Raw genomic sequence first — 24,466 nt, 5'->3', positions numbered from 1 at the left:
GCTCTTTATAAGGAATGCCATGGCACACATGACAGGAAGGACCAGTGGGCATGTGACACATGCATGTGGTACAATGTATGCCCCGCCCTACCGGGGTGTCTGATCCAATCAGAGTCAGTTTGATATGGGAGCAAGGCAGAGCCAGCTGAGGTAAATCTAGGAGGGCTGCTTGGCCCTGTAAGAAGCCTGACTCATTTCTTTTGCTGGGCTTGAGAGCAATAGGGAGCATATCCAAAGCACTGTGGAACCTGCAAGGAATTCGCCTGGTTTTGCCTCTGTTTCATCACTAGCGAGGTTTTGGCATAAAATCAATAGGAAAAACACCCCATGTGATTCAAGGAGAGTGTATAATACACTGTAACCTGCGAGTTCTCTGCTCCTGTTGGAAGAGCTTGTCCAGGGTGGCATGAAATGTACTGCTTTAGAAAGACCTGCTTCCAGAGCCCAACCGGAACAGCACGGCTCAGACTATTTCATACCTGGTCTCTTTGAAGAGGGAAATGAACATCGGTTCAGTGTGTAGCGAAACAGAGCCATCCCATCAAAGCAGAATGGACAGTCTTCTGGCTGAGGGTGCTCAGATGAAGGAAGCTGTTAAATTGCTAATAGATAATCAAACTATTATCTATTAGCAATTTAACAGCTTCAATGGTAACTGAGTTAACTAACTGAAGCAGTAGCTTCAACAGTAGCATGTTTGTGCTTTGGTACTTGGATCAGTGAAAATACAAAGAATCAACACTGGAAAACACAGCAGGCTTTGGCAAGATGCGGGGCTTTTTTTGGAAACTAAAATGTGTTGGTATGTTAAAAATTAAGCTGCATTTCGCGCCAGATTTTTAAATAAGCAATAACGATTTTAAAGTTAACACTATTTAGTCAATTGGCCTGGTCAGCGGATTGTATCATAGGTGGATTGGGTCGGCAAATTTTATTGTCAGGGGAACCCCTGGTTAGCATTTTTTCCAGATACAATTTGGCTTTGTGCTGCTGTTGGAATTTGGCCCTCATTTGCGTCCATTACATATATACATACATACATTTTATTTGAAGCGCTTTTCAAAGTACCCAAGCACACTGTACAGTAAAAGCAAAACATAAAATATAAAAGTAGTTAGACTATAAACAACAAATAGGTATCATGTATAGACAAAGACACATTGATTGTCCATTAGTAGCTACTGCGATTGTTAAAGAAGGATCTCTGCTATTACAAGTGTCATAAATGATTAATTTTAATTTATTTTAAAAGAGGGATTAAAAAACAGAATAATCCCTAAAAAGTTCCCAATGTACTTTCACATAATGTCAGTAAAGAAACACTGGCAAGATGAATCGCGACACACAATTTATTTATAAATGGCCTCCCTCCTTTCTATGCTTCCGTAAACACAGGCAGCACTCATTCTGTTTTTATACAATATACCTGAAATCATGTCTATTTTTTATCCTTCACTGTCACCATCAACAAACTTCCCTAAAGGTTTCAGAAGGATTCCTGCAGGTCAACACACCTCATGCATTTTAATGAGACATCTGATTGGGCCCCTTCAGCGCAGCCTGTTTGAGTTGTGCTAATTCACTTAACCTGTATCATGGTAACTGAAGATCTGTTTTGCAGATCCCTGCTGCCTGTATTTGCCAAGACAGCACAGCGCTATTATATCACTTAACACTTTCTGGTCCTCTCACTTTCTGCGTTTCCATGGAAATTAGCTCCGACGTGATAACGTGTCAAGGTCATTGCATCCCAGTCAAAAACTGAGGTGAACGGTCTTGATGTATTTGAGAGATGAATCAGTGCAGCAGCTCAAGTTTAGCACTTCATTAGCTTCAACGCTTAAAAGAAGTTGTCTTCAGCATTTCATAAATTTTTGGAGTTAGCTTTAGAAGCTAACTGTAACAGCTTACCCTCTTTTAAGTTTTTTCTGTGTCTGTCTTTCCCTGTGTATTTTTACAGGGTTACAATGAGGTACCAGTACCTTACTCAGCAACGGGATGCTCCATGGACACAACAGGTGTTTCTTTGCTGGGATTTGGAAGGCTAGAACACTGCTAATCGCTCATGGGAGTTTTACTTACACAAAAATATTCTGAGGGCAGAATGAAAAATGATTGGTCAGGAGAAATAACCAGATTGCAGAGCAGGTAGGTCCAAGCAACTAGAGGAGGCGGAACCAACTAATCAGATGTCTTGGTCCCACATCCTATAGTTGTTTGGATCCATCTTCTGTACAATCTGATTGGTTATCTCTCTGAACTGAACCAATCATTTATCGTTCTGTCCCAAGAACATTTTTGTGTAAGTAAAACTTCCACGAGCCTGATGCTCCCCACATTACAGTATACTCGCATATCATAATGAGCTATCATGGTCAGACACTCTAACTTTCTAACCAACCACATAAAGCAGTAATTATGACCTTAGAGTTTGACAGTTACACTTTGGGGTGCCAACAAAAGAACACATCTTGCTTATGTTAACAAATGTATCTAATGCATACATTACCTGTTACTTTGGCTACCTATAGGGTATCAACAAACCACTTATGCAAAAGTGCAGAGTGCCAGCGTAGAACATACTGCAATGCTGGTTTTACCAATTAACTGCTATTTCGACTCCCGGTGAGGACTGGGGAGCAGGGGTGACAGCTACAGAGGTACAGTAACATGCGTTGTATGCGATCATTGTCCACAATGCTTCTAAGAAGTAACAAACATCCGCACACGAAGCTGAGGGCGCATTAACTGACACCCCACCAAAAATAATAAACCCAGCCATATACACAGTCTAAACAAAATTTAAAATTTCACAAAAATTATATTCTATGAATTGAAATGAATGAATTAAATTGAAGTTACTGTTTGGTACTTGGTCACACAATCCTGTTTACATACTTCCCCTATATCTCCCTCCCCCATATTATATAGTACCGCTTTTATGTGAAATATTTTATTTTATAACATCTGGCCTTTCTTGCAGAGTTTACACCAACTTACGTTTGGTTTTGCTCCGGCATTATATAATCACAATACAGTTGAACTGAATTGAATTGAAAGAAAACAACAAAACAGAATAATTACATAAAGTAATCATGTCTAAATCCCTCCAGCTACATACAGCTGTATTAGCTACAATACAAAGGGGCCATCTTTGCTTACCCCTGCGAAACAAAAGCGTGCAGGGAACCCCGCACTGAGAGCGAGTGCGAGCTGCTGAAATATTCATCACTGAGGTTCCCATTACTTTGCCATGAAGCTTCTTCACACGCCGTAAGGGTTCTGATCAAACACTCGACCGTCTGCGTATGACCTTAGTCACAGAATGACAACCAGGGCAGAATGAAAGGGCATCTCAGCTCAGGCTCATCTCTCCACTGCTAATATCTAAGCGGAGGAGCGGGCCCCTCCCCCTCACGTACCCTCACCCCGCACCATTAATTAAAAGATGTCGGTACATTTCAGCGATGCAATTTTGAGCAGCCGACATTTATATTCCAAGGCACATGCGTCTCAAAACTCCGGTTTTCCCCTTCAGGTGATGGGTAACGCAGCACCTTTTCATACGAGGATGAACGCAGCTGCTTCCTCTACTGCATGCCCAGGTCATAGAGAAGCCCCTTCGATAAACCTGATGCAGCATCCTCTCGGTGGCTTTGCCTGAATTTGCATACAGAGCTCTGGAGTCTTTGAAAAAGAGCTCCAGTCTACAGATACGTACACATTACAAAACTTTAACGCCGCAAAATATTTCTTGTTACTAAGTTGTTTTCCCATGAGGCACTTCAGGAGAATAGTTTGTTTTCTATGTCAGTGCATTGGCATCACCCCGCATCTCAGAGAATGCAGCGCACGATCAGGATATGAGGAAGATAATTGCAATGACTAATGAGAGGGAAGTAGCAACAGAGGTCTCAGAAGCCGTGAAGGAATTCACAGAGCGTCAACGGCATCCACTGGCTTTTACCGGTGCATTATGGGAACGGATCCATGCTCAGTAAAGTATACCAAAAGCCCAGATCTCTAAGGACCACACTGCCTGCCCTCATTTTTATTCCAATTATGGGCCATGGGTATGGTGTGTGTGGCGGGGAGTGTGTGTGGCGGGGAGTGTGTGTGGAAGGTTCTCCCAAGGCTCTAGGTGCGGTGACACATGGGCTTACGCAGTAACATTCAGGCTCCCTCACACGTACTCAACATCCCATTGAAATGAGGAACCTTGGAAAGCTGAAGGTCACGGATACAGAAGACTAGGCAGGAAATTCAACAGAAAAACAAGGTGAATGAACTCTAAAGAAATACACACAGGCCTGCTCTTTCCTGCTCCAGGAGATCAACCACCCTGCAAAACTTAGGTGCAGTCCTAATTAAGCATGCGTGATACACATAAGCAGGTCCTTCAGTAACATCTCAGTATGATTCTGCGTTCCATTTGAACTCGTAACTCATAAACTCCAAGTTCCTAGTCGGAAATTTCAACTGCAAAGCCCCCTGAGGTTGGATTTCCGACTCGTGAATCTACACAACCCCAAGCTCAGAATTCAAGACGACGGCAGCCTTTATCAACAGAAGTGAAAGCTGCAGTTTCGTCCCAGTCAGAAACTGAGGTGAACAGTCTTGATGTATTTGAGAGGTGAATCGGTGCAGCGGCTCAGCTTTAGCACCTCATTAGCAGTTGTCTTCAGCAATTCATTCATTTTTGCAGTTAGCTTCAGAAGCTAGCTGTAACAGTATCCCTTCTTTTAAGCTTTTTTTCTGTCTGTCTTTCCCTGTGTAATTTGTCGTGTGTTTGTGTGTTGCTACAGTGTTTTTATGCAGGTAATGTGTTGTTATCCAATGATATTGCCAACAATGACTAACAATTAAATAACTGGGGCCCGTTTCATTAAGCAGAATTTCTTGCTTAAGCAGACTTCTTGTCGGATTTAAGGAAGTCTGGGCTATAAGTAAGTGAACGAAGATAAAGGCCACTTGAACTGAGGTAAATTAAATCTGACAAGTTATCTGGGTAAGCAAAAAATCCCTAAATGGCTTTCCGATTTGCTGCACAGGAATGCTGTTAACTTGTGTGTGATGTGTGTGAGTTCCGACCTCCAAGGCAAACGGAACACAGCATTAGAACCAGCTATGTTAACAAGCTCACCTAAGCTCTACTGCCAGGGTGGCCAATCTTACCTGCAAAGGGCCGGTGTGTATGCAGGTTTCTGGGGTAACCTTTAGGTTAGCTGTTCGAACCCAGGTGTGAAGACTCTTCTACTAATCAGTCGTCTAATGAGTAATCTGCTTAGGGAATTGCAGTGAAAACCCGCATACCTGCAAACCCTTTCTGCTCTACAGGGTGGTAGATCTCCAGGAGTAGGAATGAGGTGCCCTGGATTAGCAGGTAAAGTGCTCAGCCTTGAACAAAGCCACACTGCATCCAGTGGTACAGTGATCCAGATGGCTGGGGAAGACTGCCCAGCCCATGCAGTGCAAGAAGGCAGCCTGGGGGCCAACTCCCCCATCTACTGCTCAGTGCTCAGCATTCGATCAACTGTGTTCACATGACAGTATTTCTGCTACTAAATAAACAACTGGGCTTTAACCTCAGCTTTTAACGAGGGTAAATTCCTAAACTGTTTATTAATTTGTGAGCTAGGCATGGTGAGCATGTGAATGACCTGGATGATGCAGCACTTGAGGGCTTCCCAGAGGAAGCTGAGCTAACACTGGGGTGGGCGGGGCAAGGTCACAGGAAGGAGACACAGCGGCAGCCAATCAGCTCCCTGACCTTTCACAGGGCGGCATGAGGGAAATGGAGAATCAACGTAACGCATCAGGGACCAGGGATGCAGCCGCTGGGTCATGCCACTGAACCGGCTCTGCTATAACATGCTGTAGTTCTAAACATCCCATCATACACGCAGCTCCTGTGGCTCAACAAGTAGAGCCTTGTGCTAACAATGGAAATGTCGCGGTTTTCGGGAAAAAAACAAAACTGTAAGCATTCCCTCTACTGTAAGCTGCTTTAGATAAGTGTCAGATAAATGTGACCAGCATGGTATAAAATCAATGTAATAACATTTAATATCATTCTTTTATAGGGCACTGCAAATCTGTTTACGATGATTCCTCCAGATTTTACGATTCTTACACATTTTCTGACACCCTTTTTCCATACTTTTTTGAATCCAAGTTATTTCTCAGCGGACATTTTAAAGGATATCAAGCCTAATTCCTGCCGCTTGCACAGACATTCAGACCCACACCTTAGTATTTTGTAGAGCAGGGGTGGGCAATCTTCACCGCAAAGGGCTGGTGTTTATGCAGGTTTTGGGATAACCTTTAGGTCAGCTGTTCGGACCCAGGTGTGAGGACTCTTCAGCCAATCAGTCCTCTAATTAGTGATCTAATTAGGGAGTTTCAGCGAAAACCCGCATACCCACCGGCCCTTTGCGGATAAGATTGCCCACCCCTGTCGTAGAGCCTCGGCACTAATGGGCAGTTATCCCCAGATTTGCACGCTGGCCTGGTGTGATTTTTGCCCATTACACATTGACAGATTTGCTCCAGGTCATTCAGCTCGCTTGGACTGTGCTGCCGTTCTTTTTTTGTTCGACCGATTCTCGGCGGGATTGAGATCAGGACTTTAACTGTCTGCTGAAGGACATTCACCTTATTATGCTGGATGTCCTCCAGTGCAGCCCCAGCCCTGTCCTTGGCACCCCCGTCCTGCTGAAAGCCATGCCTCCGTCCAAACAGGACACTCACTCCCCGCCGTGCAGCATCATCCCTGTTTCTCCAGCCACAGATTCTTCTCCCCGCATCTTAACTGGGTCACTCTCTTACTTTCAGGTGAACTCCAGGTCTGCCCAGTGAAGGGGCTTTTTCAGTAATGGCTCCATTCCTGCCTCCCTCCCTTACAGACCAGTCTTGCTCAGAGCTCTTGACGCACGGAGCAGATGTACATTTACTCCAATCTCAGCCTCTGGACACCATAGCTTTCTTCTCCTGATCGCTGTGCTGTAGCGTTCATGTTAGCTTCCCTCACAACCGTACATGTTGTTCAGGCACAATTTTGTGGGACCCCTCACCTAGGCAGACACTCTTTCAATCCCTGACTCCAGCGTTTATCGGGATGGCCGACACTTTCTCCTTCTAATCTCTGTGTCTCCATCCCAAACATTGGTGGAAGACTCCTTAGATAAAGTTTTAACTCTTTTCATTCATATTCAGTGCCTGACAACTGTGTGCAAAGCAAATTTTGACAATTAACTTACTTGAGTCATGCACAGATGGAGTTCAATTAAGTGGCATTTTTTTTAATACTTACACAGTTAAGAGTTAAACAATTAGTCATTTTAATACTTTAATAATCATTGTATAATAATGTTGTATATGTAACAAATTTTAGTTCCCAGTCCAACATGTGATAAATAAACTTTTAAAAGTAACAGAATATGAAAATAACGTAAGGGACTCATTTATATAACCTAGAAAATACACACAGTGTGTGTGTGTGTGTGTGATCATGTATATATTACATTGTGGGGATCAAATATTTTGATGGTTTGGGGACCTTTTCAGTCCACAGAAGCGAAAACTTTATTTTATAGTAATCTGTGACTGCAGTTAAAAAACTAAAGATGCTTGTATTTTGTTTGGTTACTTATGGTTAAGATTAGGGCTGGTAGGGGTTAAGGCTGTCATTGCTGGGATTAGGATTATGCCCATAGAAATGAATGGAGTCCCCACAAACATGTGTGCGTGTATATATATTTAGCATAAGTCCTTTGTCCCTCTCCAGCATGAGTTACAAGATGACAATGAAAGAAGCCGCCCCGCAGGGGAAGGGGTATCCAGAGTGACAGTCCATCACACATGGTGACACAGCAGGTCCAAATATGTGACAGTCAGCAGTCAGTGGAGTGCATTTCCATAAAAACACAGCTAACAGATTGCTAACTCAGCAGCGAAACATAAGTGCATTCATGGGATCTAGCTTCAGAGGCTCCGCGGATGAGCAGAGCCTTTTTTACAGGCTAATTTAACCCCCACTGGCCTAGCACTAGGAGCTGGTAGCGCCCTCACTGCCAAAACAGCCGTCTGGGGTGCTGTGAGGCCTCCCAGCCTGCGTGAGCGCTGTCTCATTACGCAGCACCTCTGCCGTAAAGGCCGTTCACCTCCCAATTGTCCGGCACTCCACAGTGCTGGGGAACCACACCTTCCAACAAAAGAAAACCACGGTTTATAATGCCACACAATTAACACCTGCTGCACCTTCTCCATGCTTCAGAATCCCGCAGTGCCGTTTCTGCACCAAAGTTACCGCCATGGAGGTTTGATTGCTCTCTCTTTTGTCCCCATCAGGCATGAGGCTTGGAGACCCCCTGGGACAGACCATGAGGAAGGTGAGCCTGCTGTCACACTCACAAACATGCCAACTGCATTATGCTCAGCACTGATAAGGCCGGTCCAATCGGGCTGACTGACGTCCTGTGGCCCTCCCAGCAGCCCCCACAGTGGCCCATGCTTTTTGCAGGACCGCAGAGGACCGGCGGTCCTCTGGGACCCCGATGCACATTGTCTCCTTGTTTATCAAACACGCTCGCTTCTCATGGCACGGGCACCCTCACTCGGGGTACAGGCGAAAGAGCTGGGCGAGGGCTCTGATTGGGACACGCCCTCGAGGCCCCACCCCCTCGGACTTCCTTGTGCTCCCTCCGCTGCCGCGATAATCAATTGAGATGAAAGGGTTCTTTAATCACTGCAGTGCTGACTGTGGGAGGCTGTGCACCCGGCAGGCCTGACAAAACATGCTTCTTCAAATTAGGCGGCCAGGCAGATGGGGAGTTCAGCTCCCGCTGGTATTAAACACAAACCTATATTAATAACGGTCTTTTTCGTGTGTGTGTGTATGTGTGGGTTTGCATAGATCACATTTGGGGACCAAAATGAAAGTGTGGTAAAACCTGAAACTTCCTTATTTTTGGGGACATTTTTCTGGTTCCCATTTGGATAACCTCAATTTTATAAAAAAAAATCTGTGAGCGCAATCATCCATCCATCCATTGTCCAACCCACTTATCCTACTGGGTCGCGGGGGGTCTGGAGCCTATCCCGGAAGCAATGGGCACGAGGCAGAGGGACAGGGGGCCAGCCCATCGCAGGGCACACTCACACACCATTCACTCACACATGCACACCTAAGGGCAATTTAGCAACGCCAATTAGCCTCAGCATGTCTTTGGACTGTGGGGGGAAACCGGAGTAACCGGAGGAGAACATGCAAACTCCACACACATGTGACCCAGGTGGAGACTTGAACCCAGGTCCCAGAGGTGCGAGGCAACAGTGCTAACCACTGCACCACCATGTCACCCCTGAGCGCAATCAAAAAACTAAAAATGTTGAGGGTAGGGGGTTAAGGGTGTCGTGATTGGGATTAGGGTTTTTCCCCATAGAAATTAATGGAATGGAAGGTCCCCATTTAGATAGGTATGTGTGTGTGTGTGTGTGTTTGCATAGATCACATTTGAGGACCAAATTGTCCCCAAAGTAAAACCTGAAATGTCCCTACTTTTGGGGAAATCTTTTTGGGTCCCATTTCGATAACCTCAGATTTATAAAAATCTGTGAATGCAATCAAAAAAGTAAAAATGCCAAAAGTCTTGTATTTGGGTTGGTTACTTATGGTTAAGGTTAGGGATGGGTAGAGGTTAAGGGTGTCGTGATTGGGATTAGGGTTTTTCCTATAGAAATTAATTGAAGGTCCCCATTTAGATAGGAAGACCAACTTGTGTGTGTGTGTGTGTGTGTGTGTGTGTGTGTGTGTGTGTGACAGAGAGAGAGAGAGAGACGGATCCACTCCGTTCAGCAACACTGAGCATTACAGTGATGTCCTGTCACAGCACATTTAATGCAGATTAAAATGGTCTCAATTCAATATGCAGCATACACTTTGTTAATGGGCTTTCTTTATTTGCAAGCTGTTCAGTATTTCTTTATTAGATAATAGTCAAAAGTGTAAGCTAATATACTGTGTGAGAAATAATAGTTTAGCAGAACTTGCTGTACAGGACATTACTTTATAAGGTAGATGTATTAAAAATGATTAAATGCTGCCTCCTAGTGGTGAAAAAATAACATTTCTTTTGGAGTCGATTTTTTTTTTCTGGTAGCTTTTACTAAAACTAAAAAGCGTTCAAAATGAAGATGAGCCATTGTGGTTGTTTCATCAGGCCAATCTCAGTCACCCAAGGGATAAAATGTGCTCTGTCTCTGCTGCAGGACCTGTGCACTAAGGAGGCAGCAGGGAACAGCCTGGGGCAAGGCTTGGACAGCACAGACGGGCTGCCGTCGAGCCCCGTGCCCCCCATGGAGTTTCCTGCGTTCAGCTGGCAGCGGCAGTCTGCTCCCCCGGAGGGCAGCCCCGGCCGCACCACCAAACGCCGTAGGAAGCTTCTACTAAAAAGCACAGTCGCCATGCAGCCGCGCAACTCGTCGTCATCATTGGGCGGCCCCCCGGACAGCTGGCGGAGGCTGGCCCATGTCCAGGAGGCACGCAAGCGACTGACGAAGGAGGTGTGTGCCAAGTACATGAGCACCAGCAGGAAGGTCACGCCACAGCACGTGTCCCGCATCTTTGTGGAGGACCGGCACAAGCTGTTGTACTGCGAGGTGCCCAAGGTGGGCTGCTCGAACTGGAAGCGGGTCCTCATGGTGCTGGCAGGCCTGGCGTCCTCCACACGGGACATCCAGCATGACGCCGTGCACTATGGCAACCACCTCAGGCGCCTGGACAGCTTCGATCACCAGGGCATCGCCCATCGGCTTCGAACCTACACCAAAGTGCTCTTCGTGCGTGAGCCCTTTGAGAGGCTGGTGTCGGCTTTCCGGGACAAGTTTGAGAACCCCAACACCTACTACCACCCTGTGTTCGGGAAGCCCATCATCTCCCGGTACCGGGCCAATGCTTCACAGGCTGCCCTCCGGACCGGTGCCGGAGTGACCTTCAAGGAGTTCATGCAGTACCTGCTGGACGTGCACCGGCCTGTGGGCATGGATATCCACTGGGAGCATGTGGGCCAGCTGTGCAGCCCCTGCCTGCTCGACTACGACTTCATCGGCAAGTTCGAGACCATAGAGGAGGATGCCAACTTCCTCCTACGCAGGACGGGTGCCGCCCACAACCTCACCTTCCCCAGCTTCAAGGACAGGAACCCGCACGCGGAGCGCACCTCTGCTCGCATCACCCACCACTACTTTGCACAGCTTGACGCTTCCGAAAGGCAGAGGGCCTATGACTTCTACTACATGGACTACCTGATGTTCAATTACTCCAAGCCCTTCAAAGACCTGTACTGAGGCCTGGATGAGGCTGGCTGTGTCCACCTCGGCGTGGCCAGCCCTGTCCTGTCCTGTAACCTAGAGTAGCAGTGACAGGAAGACCCCCCCCCCCATCATGCTGCATTAATCCTATATAAAATGTGTTTGTCCATCTGGTCCTCAGGGCAGGCTGGTCCACATTTTTGCTCCCTCCAAACTCTCTGTCAGACAGTCCACATTTTTGCTTCTTAATGGGTAGTGATGGGCAAATGAAGCTTCATGAAATAATTGCTATAATTTCTGACACCACTAAATGGTGCTATCTGTTCAAAAAAGGGTCAAATTCATGCCCCAAAGCAAACCAAGAACGCCATCTAGTGGGGACAAAAAATACAGAACACAGGTTATGAATCTTCATTTGTCCATCATTACTACCGGGAGCTGGGAGGGAGCAAAAACGCGGACTACCTGTGGATTCCCGAGGACCGGACTGGGAAACACTGCTATAAAACATTCAAAATTTTATGCACTTTGGAAAAAACATGAACTATCGAGGGCTCTGGGTTTCCCAAAGCTGAAAATCCCCTAAATCCTCAAAAACAGCCTAAGCTAAATACCTTTGAGAAAATTCCAGTAAAAACATACAAGAAGCACTGTGGCCGGTACCTCGAATGACCCCTCCCCACACCCATGGACATTCATATACAGCTGGATCGGCTGTGTCAGATGAATGCTGATAACACTCCAGATTTCACTACACATGAGCAGAACAGTCTAAACCACTTGTGAGAAACTCTGAGCAGATTTAGAATGCTACTGAGCTATCCAACAGTTTCAAGCCCTTACATCAATTCCTACAAAACAGGCTGGTCCCTGTGCATTTAATATTAAGTCCAAAAACACGTCCTTTCAAAATATTACAGATTATATATATAGTGCTCACGTACCTTAATCCAAAAACCTTATTTAAGCCATTGATTATCAGTCTTTTAGAGGCAGATATATTTTTTACATATTTATATAATGGGTTCCAGCATAAAGCTTTTTTTCATTGCATATATCCTGATTTCTGAAGCCTCAGATTGGTCTGCGTGTAACATTACAGCTAATGTATGGTAAATGTCCCATCTGAACCCTCTGCAGTATGTTGGAAGAAAGTCCTGCATGACTGGCTGATAAAACCAGACCCCAGGTGCTGGATTTTTTTGAGCGAGGAGGCAGAGCAGCACAGACACAGGGACAGGAGGATGTGGGCTGTTTAAACCCTGTGTTAAAAGTCCTTCCCAGGCAATATCAGCCACAATCCTGGGAGGGGTGAACGGCCGGATTCTGATCTATGTGTATCAGCATCACCAACACAGGACCTTACACACACCAACCAGCAGAGGTCACTGGAGTCAACTTTATGAAAGCTGTGACCTACAGCAGTGTTTCCCAGTCCAGTCTTTAGAGACCCCCCCAGACATTTTTCCTCACTCCTAGCTCCCAATACACTTGTTCCAAGTATTCTGTATTTTTTATTTGCAGGGAGTGGGGAGAAAACAAAAATGTGGACTGGCTGGGGGTCCCTGAGAACTGGGTTGGGATACACTGGCCTACAACAGTGTTTCTTAACCCGGTCCAAGGGGACTCCCAGACAGATAGTCTACATTTTTGGTCCCTCCCAGATAGTCTACATTTTTGGTCCCTCCCAGATAGTCTACATTCTTGCTCCCTCCCAGCTCCTGGTAAAATGGGCAGTCTGGGGGTCCCTAAGGACTGGTTTGAGAAACACTGACCAACAGGGTATTTTTGATAAATGATGGAAAGGAAAGGGGTCGTGCACTTTTAAACTGAGAGACATGCTGTGAGATTCAGTGGTGTTGGAACAACACAGCGCCCCCTACGGTCCCCTCCCACAACTAGTGGGGGACCACATACTCCAGAGAGCCCCATCAGGGTGTGGTACTGTATGATGACAGAGGGAGGAGCTCGGAGTGGGCGGGATGTGTATCGACCGTATGCTGCAGAAGGACAGGGGAGGGATCTACCTCGTCTTTTCAGTCAGCCTGTGAGATATGCTGCAATTAACCACACAATAAATATCCAGGCCTACAGGCCAAGCTTGTTTAATTATCCGTAGACGACACAGATAGAAGGAAAGATCCAGAGAATGAATGAAAGGATTCCTTGGATGGGGAGGAAAATTTGTACAAGTGGGACTATCCTTGTGAAGTTTTGTTTGTGTAGCACCCAGCCTCTCTGATTCTGTTGGGCATTCTGGCCCAGTGGGAGAACATACACTGATTCTTACCCCCACCCCCCCCACCCCAATTCCCTCCATGAAACGCCTCGCTCTCGCATGAGTGTATGGGATTACGGGCGCAATGCCCCAGGATCGAAGTGTATGCGGTAACAAGTGAATGTACAGCTGTTTTACTGTCAGTGAACAAAAATGTTTTTATCATATATACATATATAAATATACGATGAAGCCCTTTGCCTTATTTTTCACTGCCAACAAACTGTTGTGTATCAGGAAAAAGACATTAATCAGGTAAGTGACTTGTTTTCTGCTGGGTTGTCTACGAATAAACATTTCTGTTTGTCTTTAGCCACGTTGTTTGCTTGTTTTTATTTAGAGCGTCTTGAACAGGTTAAAGTCCTGAGGTCTAGCATGACCAAAAAACAACCATGGAAATTCATTAGAAGCCTCCTCACAAGAGCTCAGATGCTGTAGCACAACATAACATCTTCCTGCACCGTGTTTACTAATCATGACGGGCACGTTACCACCATTTTCATGTCTCTTTGATATCTGAAAAGATGCAGCATCAAAACAATGAAACACAGGTAAGACAGTGATCTACCACATAAATCTGACATGCAGGACTATGGTGGATAGCTATGCTGGCACATTTGTGATGAGCATCATGTTTATTTATATACATGACAGATTTGCTTTGTGAACGCTGTAATTCTCATACACAATGAAGAAGTTCTATCACACTTATGTTTAGCAACATCGTTACATGATAATTTTATTGTTTTATTTTATTCTCTTTTGTGCATGCGGAGCCCTAAGAGTGGCGGTGTTCTGACAAAACATCCTACCTATCGAGACGTGCTATCGAGCCTTTCTGCGCATGTGCAGTTCCACCGTTTTGGGATTAGGGTTAGGTTTTAGGGGTTAGGGTTAAGGTAAGGGTTTTTGTGGGGTTAGGGTTAGGGCTATCGATTAGCACTTCGGTAGGATGTTTTGATAAAGTAGGACGTTTTGTCAGAACAGCGGCATTCCCAACAATGGGACAGTGCGCGGGAATGGCTTCAAGTAACAATGTATAATTTTGCACAAAATAAAACAGTATTTATACCCACACTGAAGCAACTGCAGCAAAACTAACTACCGTGCCATTAAAAAAAGCTGTAAAATGTGAAAAGGCACAAACCTGGATTTTATTATGCATTACCGTAATGAATCTCTTCTAAAGTAAACATTTCCCAAATATAAAGATTCCTAAAAGTTTACTGCGGCTGAGCATTTGGGGTGAAATGCAGAGTGATTTCATTAGACTGAATATGTGCACTTTGCCGTTTGTTTGTTTTAAATTGTGTTCCGCTTTAGTGTTTTTTTTTCTTCACGAGCAAACACTGTAATTCAGAGTACTTATTACGCCAGACTCAAACCAGATCCTCGAAATGTACACAGTGATTCTAAGTAAGTGATTCTAACAGCGTCTGGTGCCTGTTTGCGGAAAATCGCATCTGCAGACGTCTAAGTAATCCAAAACACAACCACAGAAATCATCTACTTAAAAAGATTCTGCAGCTTTAGTCAGCACGAGTTTCTGCGCATCAACATTGCACGTTTGCATTAGGAGAAACACAAACTAATATGGTGATATTTCTACTGTACTTACCCAATGCTGCAACTACGTTTAGCAGTGCGATGACATGGCTGCTCGCTGCAGTTCCTGAAACAGCCGCAGTGTGGAAGCACTGGCACTGCCAGTAGAAGCATTCATCTCACAGTATTTGTCTGAATAAGTGCCATTCATCACATATTTAGAGAGACTTTATAGCCGAAGTATGAAGTTTATTTAACTCATAAATGTTAACAAAGTGTAATCGATACCCATATAATTGCATCTAAAAGCCATTTGCGGGTGGGGATCGCTGTAAATTGCGTATTAATTGTCTGTATTAGAAATATTCAGTCTTCAATCCAGTATCTCGTCGTATCCATTTTATAAACTACTGCTGGTTAAAATTCCATGTGTACAATGTCCTGCTCTTACATTAATATTTTTGTCAGTTTCTAGACAAAAACCGTCCGGTAAGAAATGTTGTATGATGCAATTATCTATATAAGTATCTACAAGCAATATAGGCCAATTATTAGTATGTTATGCTGAAGTGATCATTTAAGAATGATGGTGAAAATCCATAGCAAATAAAGTATGGCTGGTTAATGCAGTTTTTAATAGTAATTAAACACTAATATTAGTATTCACATTAATTCATGATTTGGTTTACATTAAGTATTAAATTATTACAAATAAACATAGCAGTGCTAAGCACCTGTGTAGGGACACACACGTCCAGGAGTAAAATACGACAGAATTGAAATGCTATTCTTGCTATAAAAATGAATAATCAGCATTGTCAAGCCGAAACACCTGCTTCATCCATGCATGAATAAGTAGATAAGCTTCATTCCCAATAGACGTGCACGACACTTACAGCATGTATATATAAAGCGGTAAATGTAGACGGTTTGTAACACAAACGGCAAGCTGATGCGTCCTCTGTCTGAAACAACACAGCCAGCACGCAGTCGCCTCCGATCGCCCCACAAATTCATTTTCAGCTGGGGAATGAGGGATCCCTATGGCCTGGGGCATGGCTAATTTAATATCTTTGTCACACATTGTGATTTCAGTGTGACGGGCTTCATACAGCATAAAACAAGACAAAGTGTGCGTGCAGATTAAAGCTACACAAACGTATAGGAAGTATTATTATGGTAACCTAGAGAGACCCAACAGCGTCAGGGGCTGGAAGAGACAGAGATTTTGCTGAAGGTGGGGGGGGGGTTCCTTTTGAATCTGGAAACATTAAGGGAGCAATGGTGATTAGGGTGAGAATAAGCAAAAGCAGTGGATGGCTCTGCTGGTAAGGTTGGGTAGGGATGGTGATTAGGGCACAGGAGTGAGATTCAGCAAAAAAAAATGAAAGCCACAGACGGAATTCTGGGAGCGGAGATGTCCAGCTCCCTGGGTAGGACGGGTGCTGTTAGGTCAAAGCACGTCTTGGTATTATTTCAGAATGCAAAGCAGGACACCACTAGGCTGACATGAGTCACATTGCAATTAATTGTATTTGTGTAGGACACTGGCCAACAATCACATCAATAGCACTGATTACTGTGCATGAATATGCAGTGCTGTGCACACGGGGAGCAGTGTTCATGCACAAAAGTACTCCAAACGGTGGTCATGAAGAAATCCAGTCCTGCATTTTTGTTCGGACACCTCCCAGGGCGATAGGAGGGTGATTCGATGCATCACCTGTGTTACCCTTGTCATGACCTCTTCCCGCTTCCCTCCGAGCTGCTCCAGTGCTGAGAGTGATGGAGGAGACAACAGGATGGACACCATGAGTGACACGGCATGCCTGGGGGGCCGCCCCGCCCATCAGACCTCGGGACGCCAGGTCCTGTCACTCACACTGACGGCCCACTGTGGGAATAGGATCTCAGAATAAAACCCTTCACCAGGATAAATGACCCTTTATCTCCAAGACTGAAGTATGGCTTCTAGAGCAGAGGGGTTCACTGGAGCTAGCCAGACGTAGAGTGACTTGTGGGTGCCCTCAGGTGCACCTCCATGTGTCCAAGGTTTTTGGGCAGCTGCTAAATTCGCTGTCACGCGGGGGGCAGATGTGACCTGTGAAAGCTGGATGGAAAACCTATTTCTTAGCATAATTAAGGGGGCTTCATAGAGACTGTAACGGGCTAACATAAAGTAAATATCTCAGTCTCCACCCATTATCTGTATCTATATTTTATATTAAAAAAACATTTTATTTTTCTAGGCTTATAGTCTGCTTGCGGGAGTTTTACTTACACAAAAATGTACCAAAGACGAAAAATGACTGTTTCAGAGAGATAATCAGTTTGTAGAGGAGGTGGGACAAACCAATCAGTTGTCTTGGTTTAGACCCATCTCCTCTACAATCTGATTGGTTATCTCTCTGAACTAGTCATTTTTCATTCTGCCATCAGAACATTTTTGTGTAAAACTCCCATGAGCTTATAGCCCCCATGCATTACATAATAAATCCATAATTTTTATTTAAATGACAGGGCAAGGCTTGCGCATGTCAGTCCATCCATCCATGGATATTCTAACCAGTCGTCCTGGTCAGGGCTACAGGGTAAATCATGTAAATCTTAATTTATACCTGTGTAGCTCTCCTGTAGATTCATCAGTATGAAAGATGGACTGACATTTAAACAATTATAAGAAAATGAATAGTCTGATGAGGAGCAGAGATCTCAGCTACATGTTACATGCTGCAGAGATAAAGAGTAAAAAGGCTGGTTTCTCAACAGCGACAACAAATGAGACAAGATGGCCCTGCTGTTCCGATCTAATAATCTCGTCCAGAGCAGACTGTCAGGATGGATCTTTTCTAATGGAAATGCAGAGGGTGATTTCATCCTCTGTCCATTTGAGCCTCTGCCTGGCCTTCCCTCGCAGGCCTGTGAAGGTAGCCTGTCAGGTCTGATAGAGACAGGCACTGCGGCAGACGCCCGAGGGCGGGTCTGCTCTCATAGGCCTCCCACGGATACTCTGTGTGCATGGCGCTCCACCCCCACCCTCCCACCCCGGCTGCCACATGCAGCTCGTGTGTGAAGGAAGGGGAGAGAGTGACATGCCTGCCGACGGCACACGTCTGGGAATATGTGTGACGGCAACTACCGAGAGGATTACTCTGGAAAAGGCAGAGCCGCGGGAAAAGCCCCTCTCAGCGACACAGCCAAGCACGAGGCTATTTTTCACAGGCTATACTCCATTTGTGAAAACACAAGCTATGTTACTGCCATTCTAAGCCAAGAACAAAAAATTGCTATCTAATCGACTGATATAGCTGACTGGTGATCATTTCAGTACTTCACAGATTTCACCGAATGTAAGTGACCGACCACACAGGCAGCATTTTGAGTCCAGGGGGATGGACCCACCTAACCTGGGGTCATGTGACGTCACATGCTGAATGGTTAAGCAAACCACTCATTCTGCTTTGCATATGCAAGTCTGATAACCAATCACAGGGTGCCCATTGTTCCTATGATAAAAAAAAGTAAGCAGTATAACATTGAGGTAAAAATTTTGCAGTCTCTCCAAGCTAATTAGTAATATAATCAACTTCACACATGATATCTCTGACATTATTTAATCCCCTTTAAAGGGAAATTATGATGAACACCTAGAAGATGTCTGCTTCGAAGAACTACAGTGATCCTGCCTGTACAGGAACTGCCTGTTCTTGTTTAGTCATGTGGAAGCTTAACAGCCTGTAATACCAATCAGTTATCACAGATATCAGATTACAAATAATAGACAAATTAACAGCCTCATGTAACACTTTCTTCAACAACTTCTCAGTAGAATATAACTAATTGGATCTTTATTTCACACAGATATCTTTTTTTTTTTTCCTAGAAGAAACACCACATTTAGATTTTAAAATGAAAATAAAACTTGTCTGTTGGGAGGATCAAGGCCAAGGATCAAAAAGACAGGATACAAATGTGACACAATGTAACACAATGTCACAATGTCTTTGAATAAACTTTTCCTACTGTTCCATATATACACAGACATATGTGTGTGAGTATATATATAGACACACACAAACTTGGAAGGATTGCACATGTAATTATTAAAATTTCATCAGCCTGTAGCCCTCTCCCAGGGAGCCTTGCCCCCCCCTCCAAAACGCCCCTGTTCCTGTGCCTCTCACTAGGCTCCTGTACCCCAGGCACTCTATTCCCTCCCTGTCAGCGAGCCTTGGTGTTAACAAAGCCACTGGCACATCACAGGGCGCCTCAGAGTCCGGCTCTGTTGATGCAGCCCCACGCACTACAAAGCAAAGGACCCCCATCCTGGCTTTAGCTCTCCACATCACGACTACAAAGGCTCAGTGCCACCCCCACCACCCCGAAGATCTACCTCCCGCCTTCAAAGATGAACGGTGCCATTTCTGATCAGCGTTGGCACCTTGTAATATTTCCACAAAATGTTGTTGGGCCAGATGAGGAGGAAGACATTCTGCTTTTACTTATCGCTGCTATAAAGCTAAGGAATATTCAACTTTTAACCGAGGGCTGTATGCATTCTGACTGGGGCCCTAGTGTCTTGTAGATCTGGCTTGATTCCGTTTTGGCGCTGAGGACAAGAGTGCTTTATACTACAAAGCATTTATGAGCTGTCGTAATAGCAGACACCATGGAAGGCTGTGGTCACTTTAAAGCTAGTACTACTAACAGTATTCAACTTCGTGAAATGAGGGTTCAAAACATAAAATGTATATTATTGATTACAAGGATGGGCTAAAGATTCTGGGCCCCATGAAACCATATTATATTGGGCCCCCAACCCAGTGCAATCGGATTATGTTCCAAATTTTTTAAGGCCCCAATCATTCAGGGGCCCTTGGAATCATCCTAATCTCTCCCTCCTTTAGGGCCCCCCTGATCGTATATTATTGCTACCAGTGCATATTGGAAGCTTAGCCTAGAGGCACATATGCCTGTTTGACTCATTATATGTTTGCAATGTGCTATTTGCCTCCCTTGTATATCACTTTCACCTGTTAAATAAAGTAAATGTAAATAAATGCATTTATTTTTGTTTACTGCTTAATAGCAACCACATATTTCTGCAATAGCCAGGTAAAGATTTTACTGTCCAGTCAAACTTTCTGTTAAGCACAAACTGCAAAAAAAAAAACCACATTAATACAATCACATTAGGAAACAGCCCTTTATCCGCGGTGATCAAGCTGTGCGTGTAAGGTTACAGGGCGCTTAATGAATACATATGAGTCAAATAATCAATCGCAGTTTACTTACACTGTGCACTTTCAATGGCAATTTCACAAGCACTTTTGAATCCTGATGGACTAAAAAAGAAACCCAATTTGATCATTTTTTATTTGTCATAGTAAAACATTCGTGCCTGAATGCTTTAATATAGGTGGTCATGAAGTACTATGAATGTACAAAACATAGATCATAATAATCCCAGTGACAGATCTCATCTTAGTTGTCTGGTGATCTTTTCTGGAAACAATGTAGATGGTAACATTTTGGATTGTTCCACAGCTATAGAGAGAAGCTGTTCCCAAGACTTTGTGGAACATACAGACATGGCTGGCTGGTGTATATGCTGATAGCGACACGCCCTGGGGGGTGGGGGGGTGTTGGCGTCACTGCTCAACAGACAACAGCTCGCACTGATGGTTTTTCTGTTCTCTCCTGTGGTCTCCCAGATATTCACCTCACTGTCCCTGCTTCCAACACTGTCTCGAGACAATAAAGTGGAAATGGACACAACACCAATCAGTGCACTGTGATAAGTGAAATCAACAGCTTGCGGAAAGTGAAATCAACAGCTACATAAATACTGCATTTATGAATCAAAACATCGTCTAGAAGAACAATTAGTCTGCTAAATCTCACAGAGGAGCTGCTCACTGCCACGGGCTTCTTCACAGTGTCCACAAACATTACAAATGGTGGTTTTGTAAAGGGAAACAGTATCACAAATGCATAATAAGGATGTTATAGGTTACGAAATGGTGGTGATTGGAAATAAAATGCAATCATCAATATTAACAGATGGCGTGGAGCTCTTAAAGTCTGACTATTCTTAAAATCATTTTGATGCTCTTCAGAGACCTTTTCATATACACTGGCATCCATTGTGAAGACCTCCATCTGAAATCTCGCTGCATTTTAACTTAATTCCACAAGATGTCCTCATTGGATACAAACACCTTCCTTAGTCTGTCAAGTAACCCTTAAGCCATAAACATTTGTCACCAGCTATGAGCTTATAACAGGCATGGCTGCTGCATGCTATCCAGTCTTTACTGTTCACTGGAAGGCCAATGAAGGGCTCAAATCTCAGAGATATACTTCACAAAAGGTGGGTTATATGACAGTACAAGGCACACAGTGCTATTTGTCTCAGTTTCCTATAAAGTCAGACAGACACCGAGTATCATCTTCAGCGTGTTGCCCTGGGGACACATTTCCCATGCTGCACCACTCTCTCTGCTTAGATGATCGATGTCACTTTTCAATGGAATTCCTGACAGGTGGGTCCGAGTTAGGATTCCTTTCAGGTAGAGAACAGCCAGGGTAGGTCTTCTACAAGATCACCTTTTTTTTTTGCTGGGTACAAGTATTTAAATGCCCTTCTGCAGTGCATGGAAGATGTTAATGATTTGCTGGGTTGTTGCTATGATGGTCAATGCACTTCTCCTCCAAGAACAGCAAACACTGCCTTTTTGAAAGAGAAAACACTGGTTTTCACTCCACTGGACTCCGTTGTGTGGGAACAATACTACTTTGAGATTCAAGCCCACAAATACTCAACAGCGGTTCCACTGTGCTCTCATAAGACATGAAACATTTTAAAAGAAATATAAAATTCACCTGACTGACATGTTATTTGCACCAAAGTAGTTGTATAGAAATATGGTGTTTTGCAGAAATATTTCAGTGCACTCGCTCAAATGCAGAGCAAATGAACTGAGAGTTCTCAAGCTGTTGAACTGCTCCACAGCCAAAACTAGGTTGACAGTCAGTCACATCAGAAGTCAAATCTTTTCCTTTTGCACATATGACTTTAAACAAACTTGCTTGCTGGTGTTCAGGACTTGGGGGAATTGCAGTGCCTTTCAGGATCCTTATTTGTATGCACTCTAACTCAAGACATTCTAATAATAAACTGGGATTTCTATGTCGTTTCTGAAATTACAATAACCATTGCTGCATTACAAATGCATAAACACATCGAATGGTGAGTCAAATGACTGGGGAAATGCAGCCATGGACAGAGAGAGACAAGTGAGATGAAGTATGCGTATTACTGAAAATGGAAGCACTGTAAACACACTTATTCAACCCAATATACCTACCATAACACAAAAACAGGGCAAAAAAAACAGTGAACACTTTCTAGGTAGACTTCATTTTGCTGACTTAGAGTTTTAGTGGAAAAATTAGATGTTCTGTGAAAGAACAATGGTCAAAAAGATGACCAGCAATACTTACAAAGAAAGTTCTTCGCAAAGCATGAGGAGGGTTACTAGGACTGGACTGAATGCTGAGCCAAACCTGAAGACAAAGAACCAGAAGGAGAGCTCACTGTGAAACATGGGCGTGGCCCTCATTCTGGTTCTCTGGCACAGGTTGCTGGAACCACGACTAAATCAGAAGATAATAAACTGACACTCTGTGATTGTCTACACTTTGTTGAACAACAGCATTTAATGTCATTCTTCAGTATTACATATGCCTGCAGCATAGCTTTATATATATGCATTAGCTTAATAGGTACCGGCACTTCTGGCTTCCAATAAGTGCACGGTAGTGATAGGCAAATTAAGCTTCATGAACCAACTGCTGTATTTTCTGATACCATTAGATGGTGCTATCTGTTCAAAAAAGGCTCAGTTCATGTCTCAAAGCAAACCAAGAAGGCCATCTACTGGGAACAAAAATTACAGTAAAATTAAACTGAAAATCCGCGGTAGTTACAAGTACTTCGTTCTTTCATTAGTTATCTATTGTATGTATCAAGTAGGCTACATGTAATATTGCTGCATAAAATACAACCAAAAAACAAGCAAAAAGCACTGGTCAAACATCATTAAAGATATTTGTGACAGCCTCTGAAATATGCTAATGACAAAATGTTGCGTCTGAGGAGAACTTCAAACGTTTACTTTCAGAAAACCCACAAAGAATTAAACAAATGCCAGCCAACTACGTCCAAGATTTCCAGCATCTCAGCGCACTTAATTAAACACATACGTTTAACATTTGAGGTAATGGGATAGCCTTTCATGTTCCCGGGCAGAAAATCTTTAAATGTCATCTAATCAACACATGCTTTTACAATGTTGTTTGCAGGAAACGACAAATTGGATCGAGGCAATAATTCATGTAAAGTCAACGCCCTGTATTACATTAGGGTTTACAAATTAATCTACCGAAAGGGCGGGGGGGAATGCTCCCAGAGACGTGCATGCGGGGTATGGACGTGAGCATGAAAGGGATTTATTTCTGAATATCGACTAACCTTGCGCCATAACAAAACAATTCAATTTGGTTAAACAGCTCTCTTGAAAAGTTTAAAAGGGCATAAAATAATGACCATCGAGAATAAAACAGAAAAACAGTGGATAGTCCTAATCTGAAATACTTTCATAGTCTCTGTTAATGACACATGCTCAAAAACCTTGCGGCAAAGTTATTATTCATAATGGGTCATGCATTTATGCATACTGTACGTCTCATTTCCAATGCACCCTTTGCACACTTGCAAGTTTTGACTGATCTTTTTCCCGCTTTTTTCTGGCCCTAATTCCAAAATTATCATCTGAAAACACTACTCAAACATTGGATTTGAAGCTTTGATACAAACAATGTAAATGTCATTAAACGTATTGGTTAATTATTCCTATTCAAACATAATTAGTAAAACCAATGTATTTATAATGCAAAATTAAACTGAAAATCCGCGGTGAAGTAGTTACAAGTATTCCGTTCTTTCATTAGTTATGTATTGCATGTATCAAGTAGGCTACATGTAATATTGTGCACATTCATGCAAGGCTATTAGTATAGTGCGTTGTGAATTAAAAATATAGATGTCGGTTACCCAACACTGGAAATGTTTCACTACCAACAACAATATGAAGAATTGATCAAAACAGTTTGCTTAAAATTAGCATGTTGTTTTAAACAATAAACAGGCAAGCAAGCAAACAAACAAGACTACATTCATTCTGAAATTACATCTGACAGTATTGGTCTAGTTAAAAAAGAAGGCAGGCATGCAGAAAGTTTCACTTTCGTCGTACAGAACATGGCACA

General features: G+C 43.8%; 1 protein-coding gene across 2 annotated transcripts in view; it reads left to right on the top strand.

Moving 5' to 3' along the window:
* Positions 1-13,900, top strand: part of LOC111848209 (carbohydrate sulfotransferase 8) — a 108,480-nt gene extending 94,580 nt beyond the window's left edge. For both annotated transcript variants that reach the window (XM_072698127.1, XM_072698126.1), the window contains exons 3-4: positions 8,350-8,390; positions 10,270-13,900. In XM_072698127.1, the coding sequence (XP_072554228.1) occupies positions 8,350-8,390; positions 10,270-11,346 (1,118 nt within the window). In that variant the 3' untranslated portion in view covers positions 11,347-13,900. The remainder of the gene's footprint in view (positions 1-8,349; positions 8,391-10,269) is intronic.
* Positions 13,901-24,466: the final 10,566 nt, after the last annotated feature.

This window comes from Paramormyrops kingsleyae, chromosome 13 (genome assembly GCF_048594095.1).
Source record: "Paramormyrops kingsleyae isolate MSU_618 chromosome 13, PKINGS_0.4, whole genome shotgun sequence".
Taxonomy (NCBI): domain Eukaryota; kingdom Metazoa; phylum Chordata; class Actinopteri; order Osteoglossiformes; family Mormyridae; genus Paramormyrops; species Paramormyrops kingsleyae.
Note: the sequence above shows the minus strand (reverse complement) of the source record. Positions and strands in the feature narration are given on the sequence as shown.